Source organism: Nomascus leucogenys, chromosome 22a (assembly GCF_006542625.1).
Source record: "Nomascus leucogenys isolate Asia chromosome 22a, Asia_NLE_v1, whole genome shotgun sequence".
Taxonomy (NCBI): domain Eukaryota; kingdom Metazoa; phylum Chordata; class Mammalia; order Primates; family Hylobatidae; genus Nomascus; species Nomascus leucogenys.
The window spans coordinates 3431682-3458062 of NC_044402.1; the positions used below are offsets into that span (position 1 = coordinate 3431682).

Sequence of the window (26381 nt, forward strand, 5' to 3'; positions counted from 1 at the left end):
AACAAAGGCATCGAAGCATTTTTAATATAGAAAGTTAATTTTACCAAGAGGAGAAGACTATCAACTCAGTGCTCTGGAGGGAGAGAGAGTTGGCCGTTCCTAGGAAGGATGGTGCCATGGTGCTCTCCCGGGCCTTCTGGGGATGGGGCCAGCAGGTGGGGCAGCTGCTGGAGAAAGCTTAGGAAGCTGGAAGTGCTTCTCTTTCCATCCTTGCCTCAAAATCATGTCCTTTCATTCCCTACAGCTTTTAAAAAAGTCCTTTAGGTTTAACAAATTCTGTTTAAAATGCAAATAATCCTTAGGGCAGTTAAAACCTTGGTCACAGTACATCATCTGAAGTATTATCTACAACTTGTGGCCACATGTTTTGGAATTCAAACTTTTTCTGGATTTTTGAAAACCTAAACTAATGGGTATGCCAGAGGTTTATAAAACAACCACGGAGGGGCCAGGCGCTCCCCAGTGAAGTGCGGTAACATCCCTGCAACATGGATGTGGTCACAGCCAACAGATCAACCAAGGCTGGAGGCAGCTATGTGAGATCCGGTCAGGTTTTGCTGCCAAATTAATGTATGCCAAACTCAAGAAATAACTTACTGTTTTCAGAGATTTCTGGGTTCCAGAACTGTGGTCTGAACAATCTGGTGAGTAAGAAGTTATTGTACTGACCCAGTCACCCGCATCCTAGTGGGACTAATGGTTTCAACTAAGCAAACGATTCCCTCTTCACGACAGATTTCACGGCATCTTCGCGTTTCATCCTCATGCAATCCCGGGAGGAGGTACAGCTACTTCCCAGAGAGGTCACCTGACTGCCTGGGCTCCCAGCTAACTGGTGGGGGGGGGGTACTGCCTCTCCTGGCTGCAGATGCCAGCTCCCTCACCCTCCGGTGCTCTGGCTCCCTCACAAACCCTGTACTCCGTAGGGACACTGAGTTCTGCCCAGAATGTGGTTGACAGGAGCACCCCCTGCAGGGCAGGTCTGCCTAATAGGGTGCAAATTTGGGACTTAGGTTATCCGGAGGCTGTGAACAAGACGGAAGGAAGTTGCTGGGAGGTGACAGAAGGATTCTCAAGGGGAGATGGGAAGGTGCCCAAAGAAGCTGTGGCCCTTGCCATGTGCCACTGGGAGTCACCAGCTGCCAGCCCCGGTGGCTGCACTGTGTGAGCCCCTCCTTCAGAAGGACACTTTCCCTCATCTTCACCATGCTTGGTCCCTCTCAGAGGCTCTCCTGGTCAGGCCTATCCCGATTCAGGGCCCTCAGCTCAGCTAACAAGGGCTACTGGCCTCTGACACCCTTGCGTGGTTGGTCTCCGAGGCATGCCCCATCACCAACGAGGCCACAGTCAGACTGTGGTTTGAACCTTTCCAATGGCCAAGCTGTGCTCTAGATTCTTCAGCGAGGCTAAGACTGACCCACCTTCCTTCGTGGGAGCCGCAGAAGCCAACACAAAGGCCCATTTTGTAGCAGAAGCTGTCCCACGGGGAACAACATGATTCCAGTAGGTGCCTGGAAAGAGTAAATAGGAAGAATGTGTTAAGGAAAGAAAACACAGACAAAACCACTTCAGATCTTAGTTCTGGACGACAGCTGGCCTTCAAACCCTTTCTCCAGATAATTCTAGAGTGTCCCTAAATAAAGCGACATGAGCAATCACAGCCTGCCATTCATCTCCCTCTGAATACTGCCAGGCAGAGCCACACCCAGCCCAGGGTCGTGGAGGCCATGCAGCAGGGAGAGGGCTGGAGAAAAGCAAGGGGTTCACTTACAGAAATGAACCCCAGGATGTGTGGACTGGCATCTACATTCACAGACCTGGCCAGAGCCTTGCATTTCCAACAGTGGCGATCACCTTCCCTCCAGGAAATGGACCATTCTCTCTCACTAGGTTTGGGTGGATTTTTTCATTTAAAATGTGAAATTGTTAACATAAAAATGACCTCCATTTGCTTTTCTTATGTCATAAAAGGTTTCCAGGGGAAACACTATCCAGACACAGGGATCCGAGTTTTAGGAATGATAGATTTTTTTTTTTTTTTTTTGAGACGGAGCCTCGCTCTGTCACCCAGGCTGGAGTGCAGTGGCGCAATCTCGGCTCACTGCAAGCTCCACCTCCTGGGTTCACGCCATTCTCCTGCCTCAGCCTCCCGAGTAGCTGGGACTACAGGCGCCCGCTACCACGCCCGGCTAATTTTTTGTATTTTTAGTAGAGACGGGGTTTCACCGTGTTAGCCAGGATGGTCTCGATCTCCTGACCTCGTGATCCGCCCGCCTCGGCCTCCCAAAGTGTTGGGATTACAGGCATGAGCCACCGCGCCCGGCCAGGAATGATAGGTTTTTTAAAAAGGAGAGAAACTGATCACAAAGCATAGAGTGCCTCCCCTAGACACTTCATACCGCTGGCACTAAATTATCTTTTCAAGTTGAGATCTTAAAGCTTTTCTTTAAATGTTGGCTTTAAAGTGAGGCTGCCTATAAAGCCGGTGTGAAAATTACAGCAATTCACCCACCTATGAGACTCCCCTTAGCGACGTGGAATTCATTCTTGCCCGAGGAGATCCAGACACCGCTGTTATTGACCCCGAGAAGGCTTGGCTGGCACTGAAGCTGCTGGGACCAAAACGCCATGCGCAGCTTATCTGCCACCTTTTCTACAGGGGCTTGGGCCGCTGTGGCCACCGAGTGAGTGGCATGGATTATCGTCTGAAATAAGCTGCACTGGTCAAACACCACATAGTCTGTGATGCTCACCTGGAAGGAGAAGACAGACAAAAGCCCTGCTGTCAGAGCAGTTACAAGTGCGGACTCTCTGCCTTGAGGGAAGGTTCTAGCCCAGTCCACACCTCTGCATTTCTAGTAACAAGATGACCATCCAAACACAAATGTGCACATGTGCGCTTGTGAAAGGACCAAAAAAAATGTGGCGGGATGCCATCAAACTGCTAATGCTAACTCCAGCTCCTTTGTAGGGTTGGATTTAAAGGTATGGAAGAATATATTCATATTTTACACACTTTTATACAACATGGATCTGTTACAAGCATGCATTACTTTTGTGATTAAGTATCACCCCCTCACACCCCTTCTAAGAAGACTTTCATTCTAATCAGAGTGAGAAAGAATAATTTTGCCATCTTTTCTGAGACAGTCTTGCTCTGGCATCCAGGCTGGAGTGCAGTGGCACAATCATACTCAGCCTTGACCTCCAGGATCAAGCAATCCTCCGACCTCAGCCTCCCAAATACAGGCGAATGCTACCACATGCAGCCAATTTTTAAATTTTTTGTAGAGACAGGTCTCCCTATGTTGCCCAGGCTGGTCTTGAACTTCTGGGCTCAAGTGATCTCCCTGCCTTGGCCTCCCAAAGTGTTGGGATTACTGGCATGAACCACTATGCCCAGCTTTAATTTTGCTTTTAAATCAGGTATTTCCAATGGACAACAGTATATGGTACTTACAAACATTATATGCATTTAAAAAGGTATCACAAGTAGAGTGATGAACTTTTTTTTTTTTTTTTTTTTTTTTTTGAGACATAGTCTTGCTCTGCCACCCAGGCTGGAGTGCAGTGGTGCAATTCTGGCTTACCGCAACTTCCGCCTCCTGAGTTCAAGAGATTCTCGTGCCTCAGCCTCCCGAGTAGCTGGGACTATAGGCGCACGCCACAACACCCGGATAATTTTTTATATTTTTAGTAAAGATGGAGTTTCGCCATGTTGGCCAGGCTGGTCTCAAACTCCTGACCTCAGGTGATCCGCCCGCCTCGGCCTCCCCAAGTGCTGGGATTACAGGTGTGAGCCACCGTGCAAGGCTGTGATGAACTAATTTATGATCTGAATTGGGACTACTAATAATTACTCCAGGGCAAGAGCATCAACTAGGACCATCCTGGGTATCTAGACTCTAACCCTAGCTCAGAAGGGTAGCTTGCTTCTATAACATTCCTGAAAAGCATTCATATACCTCAGACATTTCTCCAACCACCCCTCCCTGCAGGAAACTCCTCTCTTCTTGGGCAGCTTGATGTAAGGCAAGTTCTTTATGAGTGAAAATCTGATTCTCCGTGATGTTCACTCACATTTCTGCCCTGCAGGGTTTGATTACACAGAACATCACTGGCATAAATGCCCTACTCCTGCTCGGGCACAGTGGCTCACGCCTGTAATCCCAGCACTTTGGGAGGCTGAGGCAGGCAGATTACTTGAGGTCAGGAGTTCCAGACCAGCCTGCCAACATGGTGAAACCCTGTCTCTACAAAAATACATATATGTATATTTTTACATGTGTATGTATATATATGATTACAAGTACACAAAAGGTATTTTAAAATCATTTGCATAACTATCAAATATTACCTAGTATATAAAATTAGATACATCTGTATACAATGTACATATTATATACAATACATATTTTATCAAAGAGCAAACACAACTCATTTTTCTACATTTCATCTGAAAGACCTCAGAGCAGTCAATGCAAGACAAGCCTTCAACAAAGCAAGTCTGAGGTGACAATAAAATATAAACCAATGGGACAAGATACTTCAGAAACATCAAATACTGGCCGGGCATGGTGGTTCACGCCTATAATCCCAGCACTTTGGGAGGCTGAGGCAGGCGGATCACAAGGTCAAGACATTGAGACCAACCTGGCCAACATGGTGAAACCCTGTCTCTACCAAAAATACACAAATTAGCTGGGCCTGGTGGCCCACGCCTGTAGTCCCAGCTACTCAGGAGGCTGAGGCAGGAGAATCGCTTGAACCCAGGAGGCGGAGGTTGCAGTGAGCTGAGATTGCGCCATTGCACTCCAGACTGGGTGACAGAGCAAGACTCCGTCTCAAAAAAAAGAAACATCAAATATTTTATGACCATCGACTATCAGTGCAATCTTACCTACCACAGTGGGAGACTGTGGCAGCAACGCTAACACTAAACTATACCAAAGAAGGGGAAAGTAGACACTCCTTTGAAAATCCATTCTAGGGCCGAGAGTGGTGGTTCACGCCTGTAATCCCAGTGCTTTGGGAGGTCAAGGTGGGAGGATTGCTTGAGCCAAGGAGTTCCAGACCAGCCTGGATAACAGCAAGACCTTGTTTCTACCAAAATAATTAGCTGGGCATGGTGGCATGTGCCTGTGGTCCCAGCTACTTGGGAGGCTGAGGTGGGTCGTGATCCTGCCACCACACTCCAGTGTGGGCAAAAGAGTGAGACCCTGCACCAGAAGAAAAGAAAAGAGAAATTCATTCTAGGCGCTCTTGCTGGGACCAGATCACACACAGTGAGCCTGATTATACCCTCATCCTGTTTCTTAAAAGTGTTTCCTTTTCTGGAAGCACGTGGGAAAAGTCTCCTGTCTTTGCTGAAATACCATTTACCTAGAGGCCTTCTGAATAAGCAGAGACAGCTCAATTTTATTTCTGGGTTGGGCTTTCAAACGTATTATCTGGGCTCTTTTCTTAGCACATTTGTTCATAATTAAACATCATTATTACCTAGGTCTTCAAATGGATGTCACTCGGTTTATTTAGCCTATAATAATAAATGTATAAACAATATCAAAATAAATAAATTAAGTGCATTATTTACACAAAGAGTTTTGCAAATTATTTCCTATGATGAAAAGTCCTTGATGTTTCTAATGTACTCAAACACAGCAAAGTCTAATCTATCAAAAAGAAAAAAAGGAATACTATTGGCTGGTAGTGGTGGCTCCACCTGTAATCCCAGGACTTTGGGAGGCGGAGCGGGTGGATTTCTCTCTCTCTCTCTCTCTTTTTTATTTTTTTTGAGACAGGGTCTAGCTCTGTTGCCCAGGTTGGAGTGTGGTGGTGTGATCTTGGCTGAAACCTTTGTCTCCTGGGCTCAAACTATTCTCACACCTCAGCCTTCTGAGTAGTTGGGACCAACGGCGTGTGCCACCATGCCCAACTAATTTTTGTATTTTCGGTAGAGCCAGGGTTTCACCATGTTGCCCAGGCTGGCTTTGAACTCCTGGACTCGAGTGATCTGCCTGCCTTTGCCTCTCAAATTGCTGGGATTACAGGCGTGAGCCACTCTGCCCAGTCTGGGTGGATCTCTTGAGCTCAGGAGTTTGAGACCAGCCTGCGCAACATGCCAAAACCCTGTCTCTACAAACAAATACAAAAAACTAGCCAGGCGTGGTGGCACATGCCTGTAGTCCCAGCTACTTGGGAGGCTGAGGTGGGAGAATCACCTGGGCCCAGGAAGTCAAGACTGCAGTGAGCCGTGACTGCGCCACTGCTCTTCCGCCTGGATGACAGAAGGAGATCTTCTTTCAAATCAAACAAACAAACAATAAAAAAGTGAATATTTTAAATTTAATCCAGTATCTTTAAGGAAAAGAGAGAAGTAAGAAAAGGGGAAGCAGAAAAGGTCAGGGAGACCTCAGCACGTGGCCCAGAGCTGAACACCTACTTGCCACCAATGGTCATCATCTCCTTGGGGCTTCTTGGAAATAATGCCGGTTCTGAACCACAGGTTTCCATGGATGTCCAGGGCCCAGAGAGTCTGCTGATCCCCGAGCGTTATGCAGACAGGTTCTAAAGCTTGCCTTTCGCTGAAAATAAGGAGGAGAACAGGGGGGTCAGCACCCACAGGCAGAGTGCCCAGCGTGTCTGGACTGCGGACATCCAGGGTCTCCCGGCAGGCGTGGCTGGGAGAAGAGACGTGACCCTGGAGCGGATTGTCAAGTGCCAGGGAAGGAAGTTTGAGTCCGAGTTAAATTACTGTGCAAGATAAATGGTTCAAGTGGGTGGCAGCTTTTGAAAGACACATTGATGACCCAGAATGGCCGGGAACACTCTTAAGAGAAAATAACCTAAGAAAAAAGCGAGTAGGCACAAAAGGAATCCAAGGCCCCTGAGCGCCTCCATTTCTCTACTCCCTCCCTCACCAAGGGAGTGACTATAAACTCCCCACCTCACCAAGGGAGTGACTGTAAACTCCCCCGATGTGCCAGGCTATTCTGTGCAGCTGGACCTAGGCAGACACTGCCCTCTTTGCTGGAGACGCCCTCCCCCTCCTTCCATATGGGGAAGTCCTCGTCAGCTTCAAGGCTTAGCTGTTGGTCCACTCTGCATGCTGCCTTCCTGATCTCTGCATGGAGTCCATGGTTCCCTCAGTGCTGCACACTCCACACTCCTGTTTAGGGCCATCTGTGCTAATGGGTGTCCATCCATGCACGGGGCCCCCCATGAGAGCAGGGCCAGTCTCAGCCCTCTTGGCGCACCCAGCTCCTAGCACCATTCTGGCTTTTTGTTGTTGTCGCTTTTTTTTGTCTGTTTGTTTTTTGAGATTGAGTCTTGCTCTGTCACCCAGGCTGGAATGCAATGGTGCAGTCTTGGCTCTCTGCAACCTCCGCCTCCCAGGTTCAAGTGATTCTCCTGCCTCAGCCTCCTGAGACGCCCGGCTAATTTTTGTATTTTTTTTTTTTTTTTTTTTGAGACAGAGTCTCGCTCTGTCACCCAGGCTGGAGTGCAGTGGTGCGATCTTGGCTCACTGCAAGCTCCGCCTCCCGGGTTCACGTCATTCTCCTGCCTCAGCCTCCCGAGTAGCTGGGACTACAGGCGCCCGCCACCACACCTGGCTATTTTTTTGTATTTTTAGTAGAGATGAGGTCGTGATCCACCCGTCTCAGCCTCCCAAAGTGCTGGGATTACAGGCGTGAGCCACCATGCCCAGTCAATTTTTGTATTTTTAATAAAGATGGGATTTCACTATGTTGGTCAGTCTGGTCTCGAACTCCTGACCTTGTGATCCGCCTGTCTCGGCCTTCCAAAGTGTTGGGATTACAGGCGTGAGCTGCCGCACCTGGACCATTCTGGCTCTTAATAGGTATTCACTGAAAGTTTATTGGCTTGCTAAATTCAAACCAAGAATATCCTAATCTAGTTTTTCAAAGGACTATTAATACTTCCATATTAGTAAAATGATCTGATGGCAATTCTATAACTAACATCTTGAATGGTAAAAAAAAAATAGCTTAATAAATTACAGTTCAGAGATCGGGCCAGGCTTAGTAGCTCATGTCTGTAATCCCAGCACTTTGGAAGGCCAAGGCAGGAGAATTGCTTGAGCCCAAGAGTTCAAGATGAGTCTGGGCAACATGATGAAAACCCAAAACCCATTGCTACAAAAAATACAAAAATTAGCTGGGCATAGTGGCATGCACCTGTAGTCCCAGCTACTCAGGAGGCTGAGGCAGGAGGATCACCTGAGCCCAGAGGTCATGGCTGCAGTGAGCCGTGATCGTGGCACTGCACCCCAGCCTGGGCGACAGAGTGAGAACCTGTATCAAAAAAAAAGAAAAAAAAAAGCTACAATTCAGAGATCAACTTCAATTGATTAGCATGAAAATAAAGAAAAATATTTGGACCTAAGCCGTCACAGACACTAAACCGGAACTACCTCATGGTGGGCAATTCTGAGTAGAGACCGTCATGACAGCCTCATGACGCTATGATGCTCAGGGCTGCACAGAGGGCGGCAGCATTTTTAAAAATTGAGCTCTGACTCAACGTCCAGTTTGCTGGTCAGAATTAGGCAGAGATTCAAGCTTAGCCTATAGCCATGGAGGCTGCGGGTCCTGCCTCCCAGGAACGGCCTCATGCTGCCTTGTGGTGTCAAGTGGACAAGAATGAAGGGTAGGACAAGCAGGATGTGAAAGGAGTCTCCGGCCCGCCAGTACCTGACGATGTCACACTTCCACTGCTCGCCTTCCGGACAGAAGCTGCTCACGCCCTCCCGGTACAGGAGGGCCCTCTGCTCTGTCAGCGCCCACACCACATTGTTCCGGGCTGTGATCTGGGACAGCGGGTAGGGACAGTCCACCTTTACAGCTCTGGCACAAGGGCGATCCACGCTCAGACCTGCCAGGAAGATGGGAAGAAGCCCCAAAGACACACAGTCAGAACTCCACACCTCATTTTGACTTGGTTATTGGCTTAGTTTTCCTTTTTTGGTATTTTGCTATGTTCTTTCATGATGAATGCTTTAAAAAAAAACTTTAATTAATTAATTAAAAATATAGATGGGGCCTTTCTACGTTGCCCAGGCTGATCTCAAACTCCTGGGCTCAAGAGATCCTCCCACCTCAGCCTCCCAAAGTGCTGGGATTACAGACAGGAGCTGCCCTGTCCGGGCGCTTTTTTGTTGTCAAGTTTAGTCAACATAAAGTGGTTAAATTCTGCCTAAATGTAACATCTATCTGAAAGCAGTTTTAGACACTCTTTGAAAACTGAACAATTCAGAATTATCTGGTGTCCCAATGTAGCTTAAGAAGTTCTAAGAGAAGAACACAAAAGCCAAGAGCAGGAGAGTGGCCAGATGCAGGCCCAGAGGCTGTAGGGCAGAGCAGCTCTTCCAGGCAGAGGGCTACAGCGCTGCTGGAGTTGGCAGGGACCTGAGGCCTGCAGTCATCCCTGCAGAGAGCTCCAGCACGGCGGCTCCTCTCTGCTCTGACTGGGTGTGAGGTTCCACTAATAAAATGAAACCCCAAATTTCCCAGATGAAATCTGAGGTCTGTCAAACTGCAAGGCAGTGGCAGGCCAAAGCTCAGGGTCCCTGGCTCCCTGTCCAGGGCTCTTCCCTTGCCTCTTTGTGGCCTGTCAATAAAGTATGTCTAAATGAGCTCAAAGGCTATTCCCAGGGCAGCAGACAGACCAACTGTCGCCTACAACCCTGTATTCCTCGACCTTAGGCCTGCAATTAGGTCTCAGTACTCAAATATGCTCCGTGACTAATCACAGACGCACCTATGGTATTGCAGTCCTCAGGTGATACTTCCTTCCACTAAACTAGGTGGGAATCACCTGCAGGACTTCTTACACGACACACTCCTGAGCAGTCTCCAGAGGGATTGGACCTAATCCAACAGGTATGGGTGGGGCCAGCTCATGTGAAACCACTGTCCTGGTGATTCCTCTGGCACTACTGGTTTAGAGGTCACTCGGTCCTCACCTCCAGGCCAGAAGCACCTCCTGTCTCCCCCATGACCAAAGCTCAGATGTCCTGGCAGCTTAGATGTGCATGTACCTTGCCAGAGCTACTTTCATTTAAAGAAAGACACAGGAATTAGGCTGGAGAGACCTGGGCCAGCATATGGCCTATGAAGCCAGCATGGCTGTGCACCCAGGCTAGAGGTTCTTACACAGCTAGGAGAGAGCCAGCTGTGCAAGTGCTTCAACCTGAAGATTCATCCCCAGCTGATGACTCACAGCAGAGATTAAAACATGCTCCTGAGGCTGGTGGCTCACGCCTGTAATGCCAGCACTTTGGGAGGCTGAGGCAGGCGGATCATGAGGTCAGGAGTTTGAGACCAGACTGGCCAACATAGTGAAACCCCGCCTCTACTAAAAATACAAAAATGAGCTGGACATGGTGGCACGTGCCTGTAGTCCCAGCTACTCGGGAGGCTGAGGTAGGAGAATCGCTTGAACCCAGGAGGTGGAGGTTGCAGTGAGCCGAGATGGTGCCACTACACTCCAGCCTGAGCGATAGAGCAAGACTCCATCTCAAAACAACAACAACAGCAACAACATTCTCCTGGAATCAACAATATTGAACTCCTGGAAGACTGATCTTTACATAAATCCAACGTGGCCTCTGGACAACCAACGATAACTCCTGCCCCACAGTCCTTCCAGATACTGATAAATCACATTGCTGGTGGAAGATCCTTCCCCATTCTGCTGACAGTAAACACTGACTGTCATTATAGCTTATTTTTAATAAGCAAGTCCCACTGTGCCCTTCTATCAGCTAAAAACTTCCTTGAGGGCAGCTTCCTGTGACTTGCTGAACTGCTATTTTTGTTTTGTTTTGAGATGGAGTCTCGCTCTGTCACCAGGCTGGAGTGCAGTGGTGCGATCTCAGCTCACTGCAAGCTCTGCCTCCCAGGTTGAAGTGATTCTTGTGCCTCCATCTCCCAAGTAGCTGGGATTACAGGCATGTGCCACCACACCCAGCTAATTTTTTGTATTTTTTTTTTTTTTTTTTTGGTAGAGACAGAGTTTCACCATGTTGGCCAGGCTGGTCTTGAACTCCTGACCTCAGGTGATCTGCTCGTCTAGGCCTCCCAAAGTGTTGGGATTACAGGCATGAGCCACCACACCCAGCCTGAACTGCTATTTAGGGCAAATTATGGCCTGGTGTGGTGGCTCACGCCTGTAATCCCAGCACTTTGGGAGGCTGAGGCGGGCAGATTACTTGAGGTCAGAAGTTCAAGACCAGCCTGGCCGATGTGGTGAAACTCCATCTCTACTAAAAATACAAAAAAATTAGCTGGGCATGGTGGTGGGCACCTGTAATCCCAGTCTGTCATCAGGAAGCTGAGGCAGGAGGATCACTTGAACCCAGGCAGCAGAGGTTGCAGTGAGTCAAGATGGCACCACTGCACTCCAGCCTGGGCAAGAGAGCGAGACTCCAGCTCAAAATAAAAAAGAGCAAATTATATCTTCTTGTTTTTCCTGGCCCACAGATAAGTAAGTATATAGGAGCCGGGCTTTGATATGGCTGAAAAAAAAAAATGCAGCCACTTAAACTTTAGCTTAAAGGGGGAAATGAATTTTATGTCCTTCCTCCGTATTCCTTCCTCTTAAGATCTGACATTATAGGATACGTGATATGCGGTGGTTGGCCATAGGAGAATAAGATTCTGTTTCTGTATCTCACCAAATAATCCTATTCATTTTTGCCCTAAATTTGTCCCAGGTTGAGTTTGTGTCAATGTAGGAAACGGCTAATACATGCCAAATGGCAAATACTCTCTTCCCAGAAGTGTCTTAATTCGAAAGGATTTAGCCTCTTAATCACAGTGATTGTTGTAAGCATGTTACTAGCAAAGCAGGGTGCAGCAGAGGCAGTGATGGCAGAGCTGGCAGGCCCCTGAGCGCAACCCGCGGTTACCTGTCTGCAAGTATAGGTCCCCGCTGGTCCTGATGATCCAGGCCGTGTCATCGCTCAGGGCCACAAACACTGCCTGGGGCAGGGCTTCGTACCAGTGCCGCTTCCCCTTGATGGTGACTTTCCCACAAGCAAAAGCCCGGTTAGATTTCTGTTCTATCTTCCAGAGAAGCGCTCCTATGGAAATAAAAATTCTATTTACTGTCCAATAAATACTAGAATATATTTCTACATAAAAGTCTTCACGCTGGGCATTGAGGGGAGAAAGATTTCTAAAACACATGCTGTTCTGTCCCCCCAAGTGGGGAAAGAGGCCACCAGACCCAGGTTTGGGCCCTTGGCCACCACCCAGCGGCTATGCGGCTTTAGGCTCCATGTCACCGCCCATCTCCAAGCTTCACTTTCCTCCTGGGAGGTGGGGATCATCTCCACCTTACAGGGCTGCTCTAAAGACTGCAGGCGGGAGCAGATCAACCACATGGCCACAGAGCTGGGCACATGACAGGCGCTCCTCACACAGGAGGAGAAACACTGATGACATTATTAGGTTTGATAAGTCTCCAAATAAACATCCTGAGCACAACTAGTGCCCTAGGAGAGGCTGAAAAAGTCCTTTAGGGATTCAAAGAGAAGGATCAGTTCTGGATGAGCTGAATGGAAAAGATGCACAGAAGGAACACACTTGTACTGAGTTGGCCCGTTTTCACTGTGAAGGGGACTCTGATGAAGAGACGGAGGAAGAGAGAGGAGAGGGAAGGCAGGATAGCGCTGCAGCTGGAGGCCTGGAGCAGTCCGACGCAGGCAAGGCGAGGGGCCACCAGTGATCACTGAGTGTCAGCTGGGCTGGACTAGAAGGCCTGTCGGGCATCTCTGCCTGTGGTACCCCCGGCACAAGGGCTCTGCTGCCCACCAAGGACATGGGCCTGGGCCCTGAAGGACACTTCAACTGAGCAGGTGAATCTCATGGAGATGCAGAGTTCCCGCTAGCACAGTGAGGGACCAAGGGGCCTGAGAATACAAGTAACTAATGTAATCAGGAATAGAACCAAAGTTCTAAAAGGCTAAGGAGACAAACCTGAAGGTAAATGACAGCAACGAGAAATGAATTAAAACGCACAACTGTGTAATGACAGCTTGTGGAGTGGGTTGTTAGCCAGTCTCTAAAGAGAAATATTTTTCAAACAAACAGTGAAAGCAAGCAAGAAAAACAATGCTGAACAAACTAATATTTTAAACAGTGACAGAGACCAGGGAGAATTAAGGGAAATTCATCCTGAAACACAGTGAAGTCACAGAGGACAGACAGGTCCCAAGCTACAGACTCGGCTTTGGCTTCATCTGACTTCTATTCCAACGTCCTGACAGTAAACCAGGCTGCTTCAAGGCAAAAGCGTCCCCACTGGCGTAGGTGCCGACGTGGCCAACACAACCTTAAGAAAAAACAAGCAAAGCCAGGCGCGGTGGCTCACGCCTGTAATCCCAGCACTTTGGGAGGCCGAGGCGGGTGGATCACAAGGTCAGGAGATCAAGACCATCCTGGCTAACACAGTAAAACCCCGTCTCCACTAAAAAAATACAAAAAAATTAGCCGGGCGTGGTGGCGGGTGCCTGTAGTCCCAGCTACTGGAGAGGCTGAGGCAGGAGAATGGCGTGAACCTGGGAGGCGGAGCTTGCAGTGAGCCAAGATCGCACCACTGCACTCCACCCTGGGCAACAGAGCAAGACTCTGTCTCAAAAAAACAAACAAACAAACAAAAAAACAGAAAAAGAAAAAACAAGCAAATGATTCCATGCAGATAAGGGAGGTCTTCCAGCCCAGGAGAACGTCGTTCAGGAAACACCAGCTCCAGTTCACTAACAATGGCCTAACAGCAGCATGAAAGAATGAATGCACTTTCCTTTTAGAGTCAGGGAGTAGACTGTTCACCCACAGCAGAGAGCTCATTAAAACACAATTCCTGGCCCGGCATGGTGGCTCACGCCTGTAATCCCAGCACTTTGGGAGGCCGAGGTGGGCGGATCACGAGGTCAGGAGATCGAGACCATCCTGGTTAACACAGTGAAACCCCGTCTCTACTAAAAATACAAAAAATTAGCCGGGCGTGGTGGCGGGCGCCTGTAGTCCTAGCTACTCGGGAGGCTGAGGCAGGAGAATGGTGTGAACCCCGGGGGGCGGAGCCTGCAGTGAGTTGAGATCGCACCACTGCACTCCAGCCTGGGCGACAGCGAGACCCCGTTTCCAAAACAAAAAAACAAAAAAACAAAAAAAAACCACACAATTCCTAAAGAGGAAGCCAAATAATTGGAATATATCCAACATACCCATCGGCTCGTCTTCGTTAGTTCGGTTGCTTTAAAGCAACAATGAGAAAGAGAAACACATATTATTTTTATAAAGAGCTAGTATATTAATATCCCTAAAAAAGTCCCTCAATTTTCAAACTTTTTGTCTAGCTTACCAAAATATGATCAGAGCTTACCATTGCAATTAATAAAGAAAACAAAAACTCAAACTGAACACCCATTTACACTATGAATTGACATCCAATGAAGCAATTCACGTTCTTTGGAGACAACCCCTCAAACGTTCCGGAAGAGGCAAACATGGTGAACGCACAGCAGCGTGAGCCCAGAGCTGCTGCAGGGGAGCCCTGTACTAAGATGTCTGCACCCCGGGGGCGGGGAGCGGGAGCAGGGAGCGGGGAGGCGAACCTGAGGGCGAGACTGCCACCTGCTGGACAGCATCTTCAAACTTCTGCCAGCGCAGCCCGGCGCCCGGCAACGCGCTGCAGAACAGGCCGCCTTTGTAGTCCAGGCACCAGATATATTTCTCAGAGACCACCAAGCTGAGGATGCCATAGCCGGGACCCGAGTAGCCCATCCAGCTTTCTGCAAACTAACAAGGCAGAGCCAGTGAGTTCTGTGGCAGAGGACACAGCCACATTTGGCTTGCTGTTGTCACTAAGAAAGGCGAGAGGATATCATTAACAAAAGACAGTAAAAGGGGTCAGCAAGAAGCCAAGTCAACCCTTTTCCCAACCCCTGCTATCTGTGGACACCCCTCTACTATAAACGTTCTGAGATGCGTGCTGCTGTCTCCCTACAAAGCCTCCCTGGAGTCCCTGGATGACATTTTCTCCTGTTCTAACACCTTTGCAAATGTAACGCTTAGAGCATCACATCACATTACGAAGGAGCTGCTATTATTCTGCAGGCATACCTCACCTTACACAAAGAGCCAGGTTCTTCAACATTTGGATGCAAGTCAATTTTTTGTAGTCTAATCATTACAGATGCACTGGATATATGGCACTACCACTGTCTTTTTTTTTTTTTTCCACCATATTTTCTTTCTTTCTTTTTTTTTTCCTTTTTGAGACAGAGACTCGCTCTGTCACCCAGGGGCGCAATCTCGGCTCACTGCAACCTCCGCCTCCTGGGTTCAAGCAATTCGCAATTCTCCTACCTCAGGCTCCTGAGTACTTGGGATTACAGGCGTCTGCCATCACACCCGGCTAATTTTTGTATTTTTAGTAGAGATGGGGCTTCGCCATGTTGGCCAGGCTGGTCTCGAACTCCTGACCTCAGGTGATTCGCCCACCTTGGCCTCCCAAAGTGCTGGGATTACAGGCATGAGCCACTGCGCCCGACCTTGCTAGAATTATTTTAAAAATCAAAGCTAAATAAAGTCTTTGTACTTTAACACTTTTCAATAAATGCAAAGAAAATAAATGTATTTGTACAGATACCCACATAGACGTTAACTACTTCAAACAAAGAAAATGGTGCCCAACTCTTCTCCATCCAGCCCTGCTCAGCATGGCAAGCCTTACTTCCACACCCAACCTCCAAATAAAAACACCATAAAATTTCTTGGCTTCCCAGCTACCTGGAGTGGGATGAGGAAAGGAGGAAGTTAGAGGGTTGAGGACTCAAAGGGCCAGGATCCCTGTCACCTAAGTAAGGGCTTTCCTAAATTTCTGGCCTAGAATTCCCATACCCCACCCCACCCCACCGACAGTCTGCCTGGCTAACGCCCAGACATTAGGGTGCCATGCTGCTTGCGCTTCCCGCAGCCCTGCACTTTGCTCAGCACCCTCACCTGAGTCCCACTCAACTGCGAGGATGTGAACATATACCTGGCTCCCCCTTAAGACTCTGAGGCTCAGGAAGATGGAATCCACAACTAGCCATTTGCACTGTGGTCCCCAGCACAATCACCGAGGCTGACAGTCAAGGCCACTCAAGAACCACTGGGTTGAAAAGATAAATGCCGGATGACTGAATAAAAGGCCACCCTTGGCCGGGCACAGCAGCTCACACCTGTAATCCCAGCACTTTGGGAGGCCGAGGCAGGCAGATTCCTTGAACTCAGGAGTTCGAGACCAGCTTGGGCAATATGGCAAAACCCCTTCTCTACAAAAAATAGCTGGGCGTGGTGGCACGTGCCTGTAGTCCCAGCGACTCAGGAAGCTGAGGCAGGTGGATCACTTGAGTCTGAGGAGGTCGAGGCAGCAATAAGCCATGATTGCGCCACTGCGCTCCATCTTGGGTGACAGAGTGAGACCCTGTCTCAAAAAAAAGAAAAAAGAAAAAAGAAAAAAAAAGGCAGCCTTATGGCATTTTGTCTCAAAACAAGTAAGCAGCATGTTTCACTTCTGAGGCATGACAGCACAGAGGGTGAGCAAGGGAGTCCTGGGGCCCGCCCTTCACTTGCTATGTGACCTTGTGCAAGCTGTCTAGCTGTTCTGTGCTTCCATTTTCTCCTCTGTAAAATGGGGACAAGGAGAGTGCCTATTTTATAGTTCGTGTTTAGGGAAGTAAAAGAGTTAATCCTGTAAAGTGCTTCGTGGGATACCTGCACATGGTGAGCACTGACCAAGCGTCACACTGCTAGCACTGAGAGAGGCCAGTGTACACTGTGGAAAGCACACGTGGCTGTGAGTGCGCAGCCATGATTCATACCTCACATCGACAGTTAGTAGGAGACACGGCAATACACAGTTTTGAAACAAACATATCTAGTAATAATTACTTGCTAAGAGAAGTAGGCACTTTTTAAAAAATCACTTTTAATATAAAATGCTCAAGGACAGTTAAAAGTCATCTCCTAGTTACATGTGCTGGGTGGACCTACAAAGACTGGTTACTCCAAACTGGTTCCTGTATAGCTTGCAGGGGAGCCTTGGAGCCACTGTTTGGAGGTTGAGGAGACAGCAGTTCTGGAAATGGCCCCGTGCTCTTGCAGATGGTTCCTTGGAGGGGTCTGCGGAGGAGGACAGGAGATTCCCTGCCTCCAAACTGCTCAGACCTTTCTCTGCTCCACGGGTGGACAGTCCTCTGCCCACTGGTTTTCGGAGATGGCCCCAGGCCAATTCAGCCCTGCCCTATGATGGCTAACAGTAAGTGCCTACACCAGCCTGCAGTTGTGGGGTCAGAGGAAACAGCAAGATGCTACCTTGGTCGGGGAGGCAGGTTACTGAGCAGGGTAGAACAGGTCAGAAGTAGTTCAAGCCACTCATAGTCCCTGTGCTGGAAATCCCCTGAAACCCAGACTTGAAAACAGAATTGGCCAATGGATTTTGTAGTAGGAATAGAATTTCTTTCCATGAGAAGGAAAATAATCAGTCTTGACAATTATTCCCCTTAAGAAAGAAGCCTTAGCTACTTTTCCCACCACCCGAGCCCACATACCTGATCTGGCTTGAGCAGCCCGGCGTCCTCTGCACCCAGCCGGCTCAGGTCCTGCTGGGAGCGACTAGGGCCGAGCTCTGTCACACTCGTCTCTGAGGATGAAGACGGAAGCCCGTGGGCATAGATGTCCTCCTCATCGCTGGACGTCAATGCCTGATCCCGTGGAGGCTGCTCAAGCCAGGGCTTGTGAGTGCTGGCCGCCAAGGCAGAGACCGGAGTCAGCTGTCCTCCCACACTCCCCAAGACACGTTCAGAAATGGGTGTTTCTTTCTGACCTGTGTCATCATCAGTGACAGCATGCCAGAGATTTGTGCTGAGGTGGCCAGAGGCCTCCATGCTGGTCAGGATGTCCTGCTCTTGGCTGGGCTCCACAGGGCTGCCCTCATCAGCTCTGGTCCCAGGCAGCCACTGCTCAGCACATGGAGCCCAGCTGAGGCTGGAAGGCACAGTGAGTGAGTTCAGGAGGGGGGCTTCACAAAAAGTGCTTTGGGGGCCAATGGGTTGGACGTCTTCCCCATCATGCACCCCAGGAGAGCTGTCCTGTTCTTGGAAGGGTAACTGTGTGCTATTTGGTCCGTCGTCTGCAGGACATGGCTCATCTTCGAGTCCTGTGACATCACTGCCTCCCACATCTTCCCTCACTCCATTGAGCAGCTCCTGCCCATGTGCATGGTGACAGTGTGGCATTTCAGTTCTAATGTCATCTTCCTCAGCCACGGAATCAGGCACAGATCCTGGCACCTCCAGGACATTAAACGTTTCGGGGTCAGTATTTTCCTGCGGGACACCGTTCACTTCACCACTGAAGCCGCTTTCCTGGTCTGGAGACTCTGCACTTAACTGATCCACACTACTGCCCAGGACACTTGAGGTCATCGACAGCAAGTCTGTGTTCAAGGACTGGGGACTGTCCCCAGGAAATTCGGAGCAGGGTGTCGATTCCAGGGAGCTGTGACAGGTACTCCTGCTTCCACCTTCTAATTCAGAATAAGAACATTCAAACTAAGGCACGGTTCTACATGATTAGTAACAGACTAACTCGCACACAGATTTTTGGCTCAAGAAAAAATATTTTAAATAAATGATATATTTGGTGAATGAAGAATAAACCTTATAAGTACAAATAATCCCAACAAAGAGATGCTGTCTACGCATGCAAGTACTGAACAAACCCCATGGGTTTGAGGCCTCATTCAAGAAATGCCAGCTAAGAAAAAACAGGGGACAAACTGAGATGTTCACCTGGGTCACAAACCAATTCCTTATAATTATTAAAATACTTAGAAATCTAATAACATTTCCTTCAATGTTGCAGTCATCTTAGCTAGAGAGGATTAACAGGAACTAAGGAGTAAAAGGTTTAAAAAATTCAGTGTTACACAGCCCTAACAAAGAGTGAAATCCAGGCCGTGCACAGTGGTTCACACTTGTGAGCCATCCTAGCACTTTGGGAGGCCGAGGTGGGTGGGCCACCTGAGTCCTCCAGCCTGTCCAACATGGTAAACCCCCGCCTCTACTAAAAATACAAAAAATTAGCTGGGCGTGGTAGCGGGCACCTGTAATCCCAGCTACTCAGGAGGTTGAGGCAGGAGAACTGCTTGAACTTGGGAGGCGGAGGTTGCAGTGAGCGAAGATCGCACCATTGCACTCTAGCCTGCATGAGAACAGTGAAACTCAGTCTCCAATAAATAAATAAATAAATAAATAAATAAATAAATAAATAAATAAAAATAAAGAATGAAATCTTGTCCTTTACAGCAACATGGATGGAACCGCTGGCCATAATCCTAAGCAAATTAATGCAGCAGGAACAGAAAATCAACAGCATGTTCTGACTTGTAAGTGGGAGCCAAACATTGAGCACGCATGGACATAAACATGGGAAGGACAGACACTGTGGACCACCAGAGCAGGAGAGGCGGCGGCACGGGTCAAAAACCACCTACTGCATCCTGTGCTCACTACCTGGGTGTTATATACCCATGTAACAAACCTGCGCATGGACCCCCTGTATTTAAAATAAAAGTTGGAAAAAACAAAGAAAAAAATTCAATGTTAAATCCCATATTTGGTAGCATATTCAACACAAAACACAAAATGTCCCAAGTATTTACCAGCATAGATCTTCCGGTTTCCACGACTTTCCACCCAGGCTCACAGAATCTCTGGTTTAATCAATGGTATACACGGATAAACCAACATTTTTTTTTTTTTTTTTTTTTTTTGAGACGGAGTCTCGCTCTGTTGCGAGGCTGGAGTGCAGTGGCGCGATCTCAGCTCACTGCATCCTCTGCCTCCCGGGTTCAAGGGTTCAAGTGATTCTCCTGCCTCAGCCTCCCGAGTGGCTGAGATTATAGGCACATGCCACCAAGCCCAGCTAATTTATGTGTTTTTAGTAGAGACGGGGTTTCACCATGTTGGCCAGGATGGTCTCAATCTCTTGACCTCGTGATCCGCCTGCCTCGGCCTCCCAAAGTGTTGGGATTACAGGCATGAGCCACCGCGCCCAGCCGTATAGCTGTCTTTTTAAAGTAGGGAGTTCGAGACCATCCTGACCAACATGGAGAAACCCCGTATCTACGAAAAATACAAAATTCGTAGGCCAGGCGCGGTGGCTCATGCTTGTAATCCCCGCACTTTGGGAGGCCGAGGCGGGCGGATCACAAGGTCAGGAGATCGAGACCACGGTGAAACCCCGTCTCTACTAAAAATACAAAAAATTAGCTGGGCGTGGTGGCGGGCGCCTGTAGTCCCAGCTACTCGGAGAGGCTGAGGCAGGAGAATGGCGTAAGCCCAGGAGGCGGAGCTTGCAGTGAGCCGAGATCGCGCCACTGCACTCCAGCCTGGGTGACAGAGCGAGACTCCGTCTCAAAAAAAAAAAAAAAAATACAAAATTCGCTGGGCATGGTGGTGCACGCCTATAATCCCAGCTACTCGGGAGGCTGAGGCAGGAGAATCGCTTGAACTCAGGAGGCGAGGCTGCAGTGAGCCAAGATCGCGCCATTGCACTCCAGCCTAGGCGACGAGCGAAACTCTGTCGCAAAAAAATAAATAAATAATAAAAATACATAAATAAATAAATATTGAAAAGTACAAAACTGAGACCCTTTAAGCAGGGTGGTGAGTACACAGGTGTTCTGTCATAATTTAGACCTTACAGTGTGTGTGTGTATGAGTGTGTGTGTGTATTTTCCGTTAATGTGAAGTATTTTGCAGTAAAACTCCTTTGGGGAAGAAACGTATGTGTTCTCTGCTTTTGGATGAATGGACCATTGTTCACTCAGTGAGCAGTAGCATTCCCAGAGAATCTGGAAAGACTGTAATCCCAGTTGGGTGTGTGCCAGCTACAGAGGATACCTGTCTTCTTCTTCTTCTTCTTCCTTTTCACTTTGATAGGCTTCACGACAAGCTCCTGGTCAAAATCCTCTGAGCTGATGGCGTTGAATCTCTGTGAGGGGGGCTGGCTGCCCTTGCCCAGCTCAGCGGTGGCCTGGAGCCCAGGTGGCAGGAGCCCGGAGCCGCTGTCGGTGGAGTTGAGCGAGCTGCTCCTGCTCCTTGGCTCACTGGCCACGGAGCTGGCCACGGAAGAGACTCTGAGCCTTGTTTCACAAACTGTGGCCCCTGGCAGTTTCTCTGCTTGCTGCATGTGGACACGCTCTGAGCATCCAGACATCTCCAGACCATTTCTCACTAAGAAAGAAGAGTCTGGTTTTACCACTGGTGATCCAAGGGAGAGCTGATGTGCACTTATCCAGGTTTGCTAGCCCTAAATACCAGTTGTCACAGAGGCGCCAGCCAGCTAAAGAACTGAATGATTCTAAATTCATAGAAACCAGTGGCTCACATCTGTAATCCCAGCACTTTGGGAGGCTGAGGCGGGCGGATCACAAGGTCAGCAGATCGAGACCATCCTGGCTAACATGATGAAACCCCGTCTCTACTAAAAATGCAAAAAATTAGCCGGGCATGGTGGCAGGCGCCTGTGGTCCCAGCTACTTGGGAGACTGAGGCAGGAGAATGGCGTGAACCTGGGGGGCAAAGCTTGCAGTGAGCCGAGAATGCGCCACTGCACTCCAGCCTGGGCAACAGAGCAAGATTCCGTCTCAAAAAAAAAAAAAAAAAAAAAAAATCCAGCAAAACTAAAAGAATCACACAAAAGAGTCTAAGAAATAGTTTTTACTTTTCAAGAAGCTCATATATATATTAAAATCAGTAAAATAATTTGCCATAGCTGTCTTTATTTTTATTTATTTATTTATTTATTTATTTATTTATTTATTTATTTATGAGACGGAGTCTTGCTCTGTCACCCAGGCTGGAGTGCGGTGGCGCAATCTCGGCTCACTACAAGCTCCACCTCCCGGGTTCACGCCGTTCTCCTGCCTCAGCCTCCCGAGTAGCTAGGACTACAGGCGCCCGCCACTACGCCCGGCTAATTTCTTATATTTTTAGTAGAGATGGGGTTTCACCGTGTTTGCCAGGATGGTCTCTATCACCTGACCTCATGATCCGCTGGCCTCAGCCTCCCAAAGTGCTGGGATTACAGGCGCGAGCCACTGCACCCGGCCATATAGCTGTCTTTTTAAAGCAACTCAATAGTAAGGAAAGGTTGGGTGCGGTGGTTCACACCTATAATCTCAGCACTTTGGGGGGCTGAGGTGGGGAGATCACTTGAGCTCAGGAGTTCAAGACCAGCCTGGGCAACATGGCGAAAACCCATCTCTACCACAATACAAAATTTAGCAGGGTGTGGTGGTGCATGCCCATAGTCCCAGCTACTTGGGAGGCTGAGGTGGGAGAATCATTTGAGCCTGGGAGGTGGAGGTTGCAGTAAGCCGAGATCTCGCCACTGCACTCCAGCCTGGGTGACAGAGTGAAACCTGTCACAAAAAAAAAAAAAAAAAAAAAAAAAAAAGGGTAAAAAAATACTAAGAATACAGCATTTCTCGCTTCAATTTACAAATTATTTATAAATGAGAGATGCCTGTGTATAACAAAACAGCTTAGTTATACTTCATACTTAAGACTCTGCCTTGAATATACTTTAAGATTATTCAAAGGGCATTTGAAAAATACATGTGTACCTGTATTAAATTTCCTGGAAGAGGGAAAGGTAATTTTCCATTAGAACAAACTCAAGACAGAGAAGTCCATTACCACACAGCATCAAGGCCAGTAGACTGCAGAGTGACAGCAGGCACATGAGTCCCTATCTCCTGTCCCCAAGACCAAGGGCCAGTGAGCTTCCCACTGCAGTGGACTCATCTTTCCTGCAACACGACACCACAGGGCACCAGGCCAGAGCAGTTCCAGCTACAGTACCCTCAACACAAGACCATAGCCCACTTTGATCCATTCGCCATCCTCTCTTTATCGGGGATCCTCCGTGTGCCACACACAGGGCTAGCTGCTGGGACACGGCAGTCCATAAGACACAGGAATTCCTGCCCTTGAAGCACCCACATTCTATTGAGGGCATGTGTTAGGGGCAGACTGTAGGCAATGAAGTGTACACTGGAGACTGGAGGGGAGGACTCTGCTCTGAAGCGACTTGCTAAAGATTACATAAGTTAATGGCGGATCTTGCCTAGAGCTGCCCTGTCCAATAGGCAGCCACCAGCTACTTGTAACTATTGAAATTCAAATTGATCAAAATTGAACAAAATTTAGGCTGGGCGCGGTGGCTCATGTCTGTAATCCCATCACTTTGGGAGGCTAAGGTGGGAGGACTGCCTGAGCTCAGGAGTTCGAGATCAGCCTGGGCAACATGGTGCATGGGGAAACCCCATTTCTACTAAAATACAAAAAATTAGCCTGGTGTGGTGGTGCGTACCTGTAATCCCAGCTACTCGGGAGGCTGAGGCAGGAGAATCGTTTGAACCCAGGAGGTGGAGGTTGCAGTGAGCAGAGATTGCACCACTGCACTCTAGCCTGGGATACAGAGCAAGACTCTGTCTCAAAAAAAAAAAAAAATTAAACAAAATGTAAAATTCATCCCTCAGCTGCACTTGCCACATTGCAAGTACTCAGCAGCCACACATGGACGGGGACTGCTTACCAGACAGGGCAGATGAGAGCATCTTCATCACTGTAGAAAGCTCTATGGGCAGCAGAGGTCCAGAGCTTAGCCTGGTGGCTCCAAGTCACCACCCTTCCTGAAAGCCATGCTGCCTCTTTGATGACACTGTCTGAAGGGCCTCCAACTCATAAACTCAAGAGTCAGAGCTTATTCACTTCTTATACAAATTATGTTTTGGAATATTCATCCCAATTTGCCCTCTCTGATATCAGAGGTAATGGCAGTGAGGAGGAGGGTGATGGGGCCCACATGGCTGTTGTTGCCGCCATTAGGAACAAGTTCCCTGAGGAACCCAAATAAATAAAGTATGTGGATGTCCGCAAGAGGACACATATTAGGATTCTTTGCTCATTAAAATTTGGGTGTGTATGAATTACCAAAAATGTCAAAAGCACAGAGAAAAATAAATCCTACAAGGAAGAACTGAGTTAAGGGTAAACGATATGTCCCAGATGACAGATTTAAATATTCTAAAACTTTATGCAAATATATGTCTTTTGGAGCATTAATCCCACATACTGTCTCAGACGGAGAGCAGGGATCAGTAAAGTGGTTTATGATTTCTCCTTCCTCCTTTCTCAATCTCCCCATCTTCCACAACCATGAAAGCAACTCCACTAAATGTGAGACTATCTGATGTAAGCCTTAAAGTAGGTGACTTTCAAGAAATGTACTGTAAGCACTATTTTAACAATCAGAGGAGTGGTGGGGCACAGTGGCTCATGCCTTTAATCCCAGTACTTTGGGAGGTGGAAGCAGGCGGATCGCCTGAGGTTGGGAGTTCGAGACCTGCCTGACCAACATGGAGAAACCCTGTCTCTACTAAAAATACAAAATTAGCCTGGTGTAGTGGCGCATGCCTGTAATCCCAGCTACTCGGGAGGCTGAGGCAGGAGAATAGCTTGAACCTGGGAGGCAGAGGTTGTGGTGAGCTGAGATCGCACCATTGCACTCCAACCTGGGCAACAAGAGTGAAACTCCATCTCAAAAAAAAAAAAAAAAAAGAATTAGAGGAAACCCTCCAAATTTTCCATGTTCAAATAAAGTTGCAATAGTTTAGCAAAATAATGGTAAGTTTTTGGTTTTGTTTTTAAGATGGGGTCTCACTCTGCCACCCAGGCTGGAGTGCAGTGGTGCAATCTTAGTTTACAGCAACCTCCGCCTCCCAGGCTCAAGTGATCCTCCCACCTCAGCCTCCTGAGTACTTGAGACCACAGGCACACACCACCACGCCTGGCTAGTTTTTTGTATTTTTGGTAGAGATAGGGTTTTACCATGTTGCCCAGGCTGGTCTTAAACTCCTGAGCTTAAGTGATCCACCCCCCTCGGCCTCCCAAAGTGCTGGGATTACAGGCATGAGCCACTGTGCCTGGCCCAATGGTAAGTTTGATCAATTATTAACTGCAATTACAAACAAAACAATATAGTACTTCCCATCATATACATGGTACATTTTATAATAAATACAAACCTATTGATGTTAATCCTTCAGGCCTGCTTGAAATTCTTATAATGTTCCTATCTCCTTTCAAGAAAAATATTTCATTTCCTGTGCATGAAACAGACACAATATCACCGGATCCTTCCAAACCAGCAATTGTGGCCTGTCAAAAAAAAAAAAAAAAAAAATCACAAAACTAAACAATGGTAACAGCTCAAAGCATAAAAATGCATGTGTGAGAGTCCAAATCAGTCAAATGATAACTGCACTTTACTATGGCAACTTTCTGAAAATTCCAATTCAATCCAAAGTTAGGTAACATCTGACAGATTGGTAAGCAGGATCTGAGGGGTCCCCTGGCAGGGTGAGGCCTCAGTCATCTCCGACCCACGTGCCCTGCCCTCGTCCCTGCTGCAGGTGCACCGGCCCTGTCAGCCCAGTCCCAGCCCTGTTCCTCCATGGTGCATGCATGTGCTTCTCTTTCTGCTCGAATTCCTTTCCTATCCATGTTTGCTGGGGGAGTTCCAGTTCTCTCCAGACGCCACCTCTGTGAGAAGCAGCCTCTGACAAGCTTGCCCTCCGCTGCAACGCCCAGGGCTCTCAGGGCTCGCAGCACCTCATCCAGACCTCCGCTTAGCGCCCCACTCCTGGGCTGAAATAACGTGCAGACGCATCTAGTCCCCCTACTGTGTGCATTCATGCAGGAGAGGCCAGTGTGCACTGCAACTCATGCGTTTTGAATGAATACATGAAGGGAGGGGAGGTTCCTTCAGCATTATCTGAAAGCGGGTGGCAACAAAACACAGGACATCCCGAGCCCACACTGACTTAAAGCAAGTCCTTGCTTTGCTGTCGACAGTGCAAATAAGAGACTAGTCTGTTGCAGAAGGAGAGTCTATGTTTTTGGCTAATTTTAAATAACCAATGGACAGCTGCAAACATAACATTTGTTTCCGAAAGCTGCCAGTCATGCTGCCACTCGGTGGTCCAGTCTCTGAGGGTGACTGTGACATCTGTCCCAGATGGTCCCCTGTCTCCATTTCTCTGCCTATAAAATGAAGTTAATTATACCTACTGGGTAAAGCATCGGGTAAGTGCTCAGAGGAAAGAACCAATGTGCAGTTACAAAGCATCTTGATGCTACTAATTAATAAGCGCACATAAGTTCAAAAGGTATCCAGGGAAAGAAGTTCTCGTAACTGAGGAAAGGGTGCAAAAATACCTTTCAGAATATCCCT

The 26381-nt window shown here is 48.2% G+C and overlaps 1 protein-coding gene across 3 annotated transcripts in view; it reads right to left on the minus strand.

The window, feature by feature from the left end:
- The window catches only part of TECPR2 (tectonin beta-propeller repeat containing 2), a 140162-nt gene that overhangs the window by 49506 nt on the left and 64275 nt on the right, over window positions 1-26381 (minus strand). For all 3 annotated transcript variants that reach the window (XM_030804133.1, XM_030804134.1, XM_030804135.1), the window contains exons 7-15: window positions 25174-25306; window positions 20981-21313; window positions 17624-18600; window positions 14642-14825; window positions 11933-12106; window positions 8715-8895; window positions 6443-6584; window positions 2513-2753; window positions 1422-1511 (exon numbers count right to left, since the gene is read on the minus strand). In XM_030804133.1, the coding sequence (XP_030659993.1) occupies window positions 1422-1511; window positions 2513-2753; window positions 6443-6584; window positions 8715-8895; window positions 11933-12106; window positions 14642-14825; window positions 17624-18600; window positions 20981-21313; window positions 25174-25306 (2455 nt within the window). The remainder of the gene's footprint in view (window positions 1-1421; window positions 1512-2512; window positions 2754-6442; window positions 6585-8714; window positions 8896-11932; window positions 12107-14641; window positions 14826-17623; window positions 18601-20980; window positions 21314-25173; window positions 25307-26381) is intronic.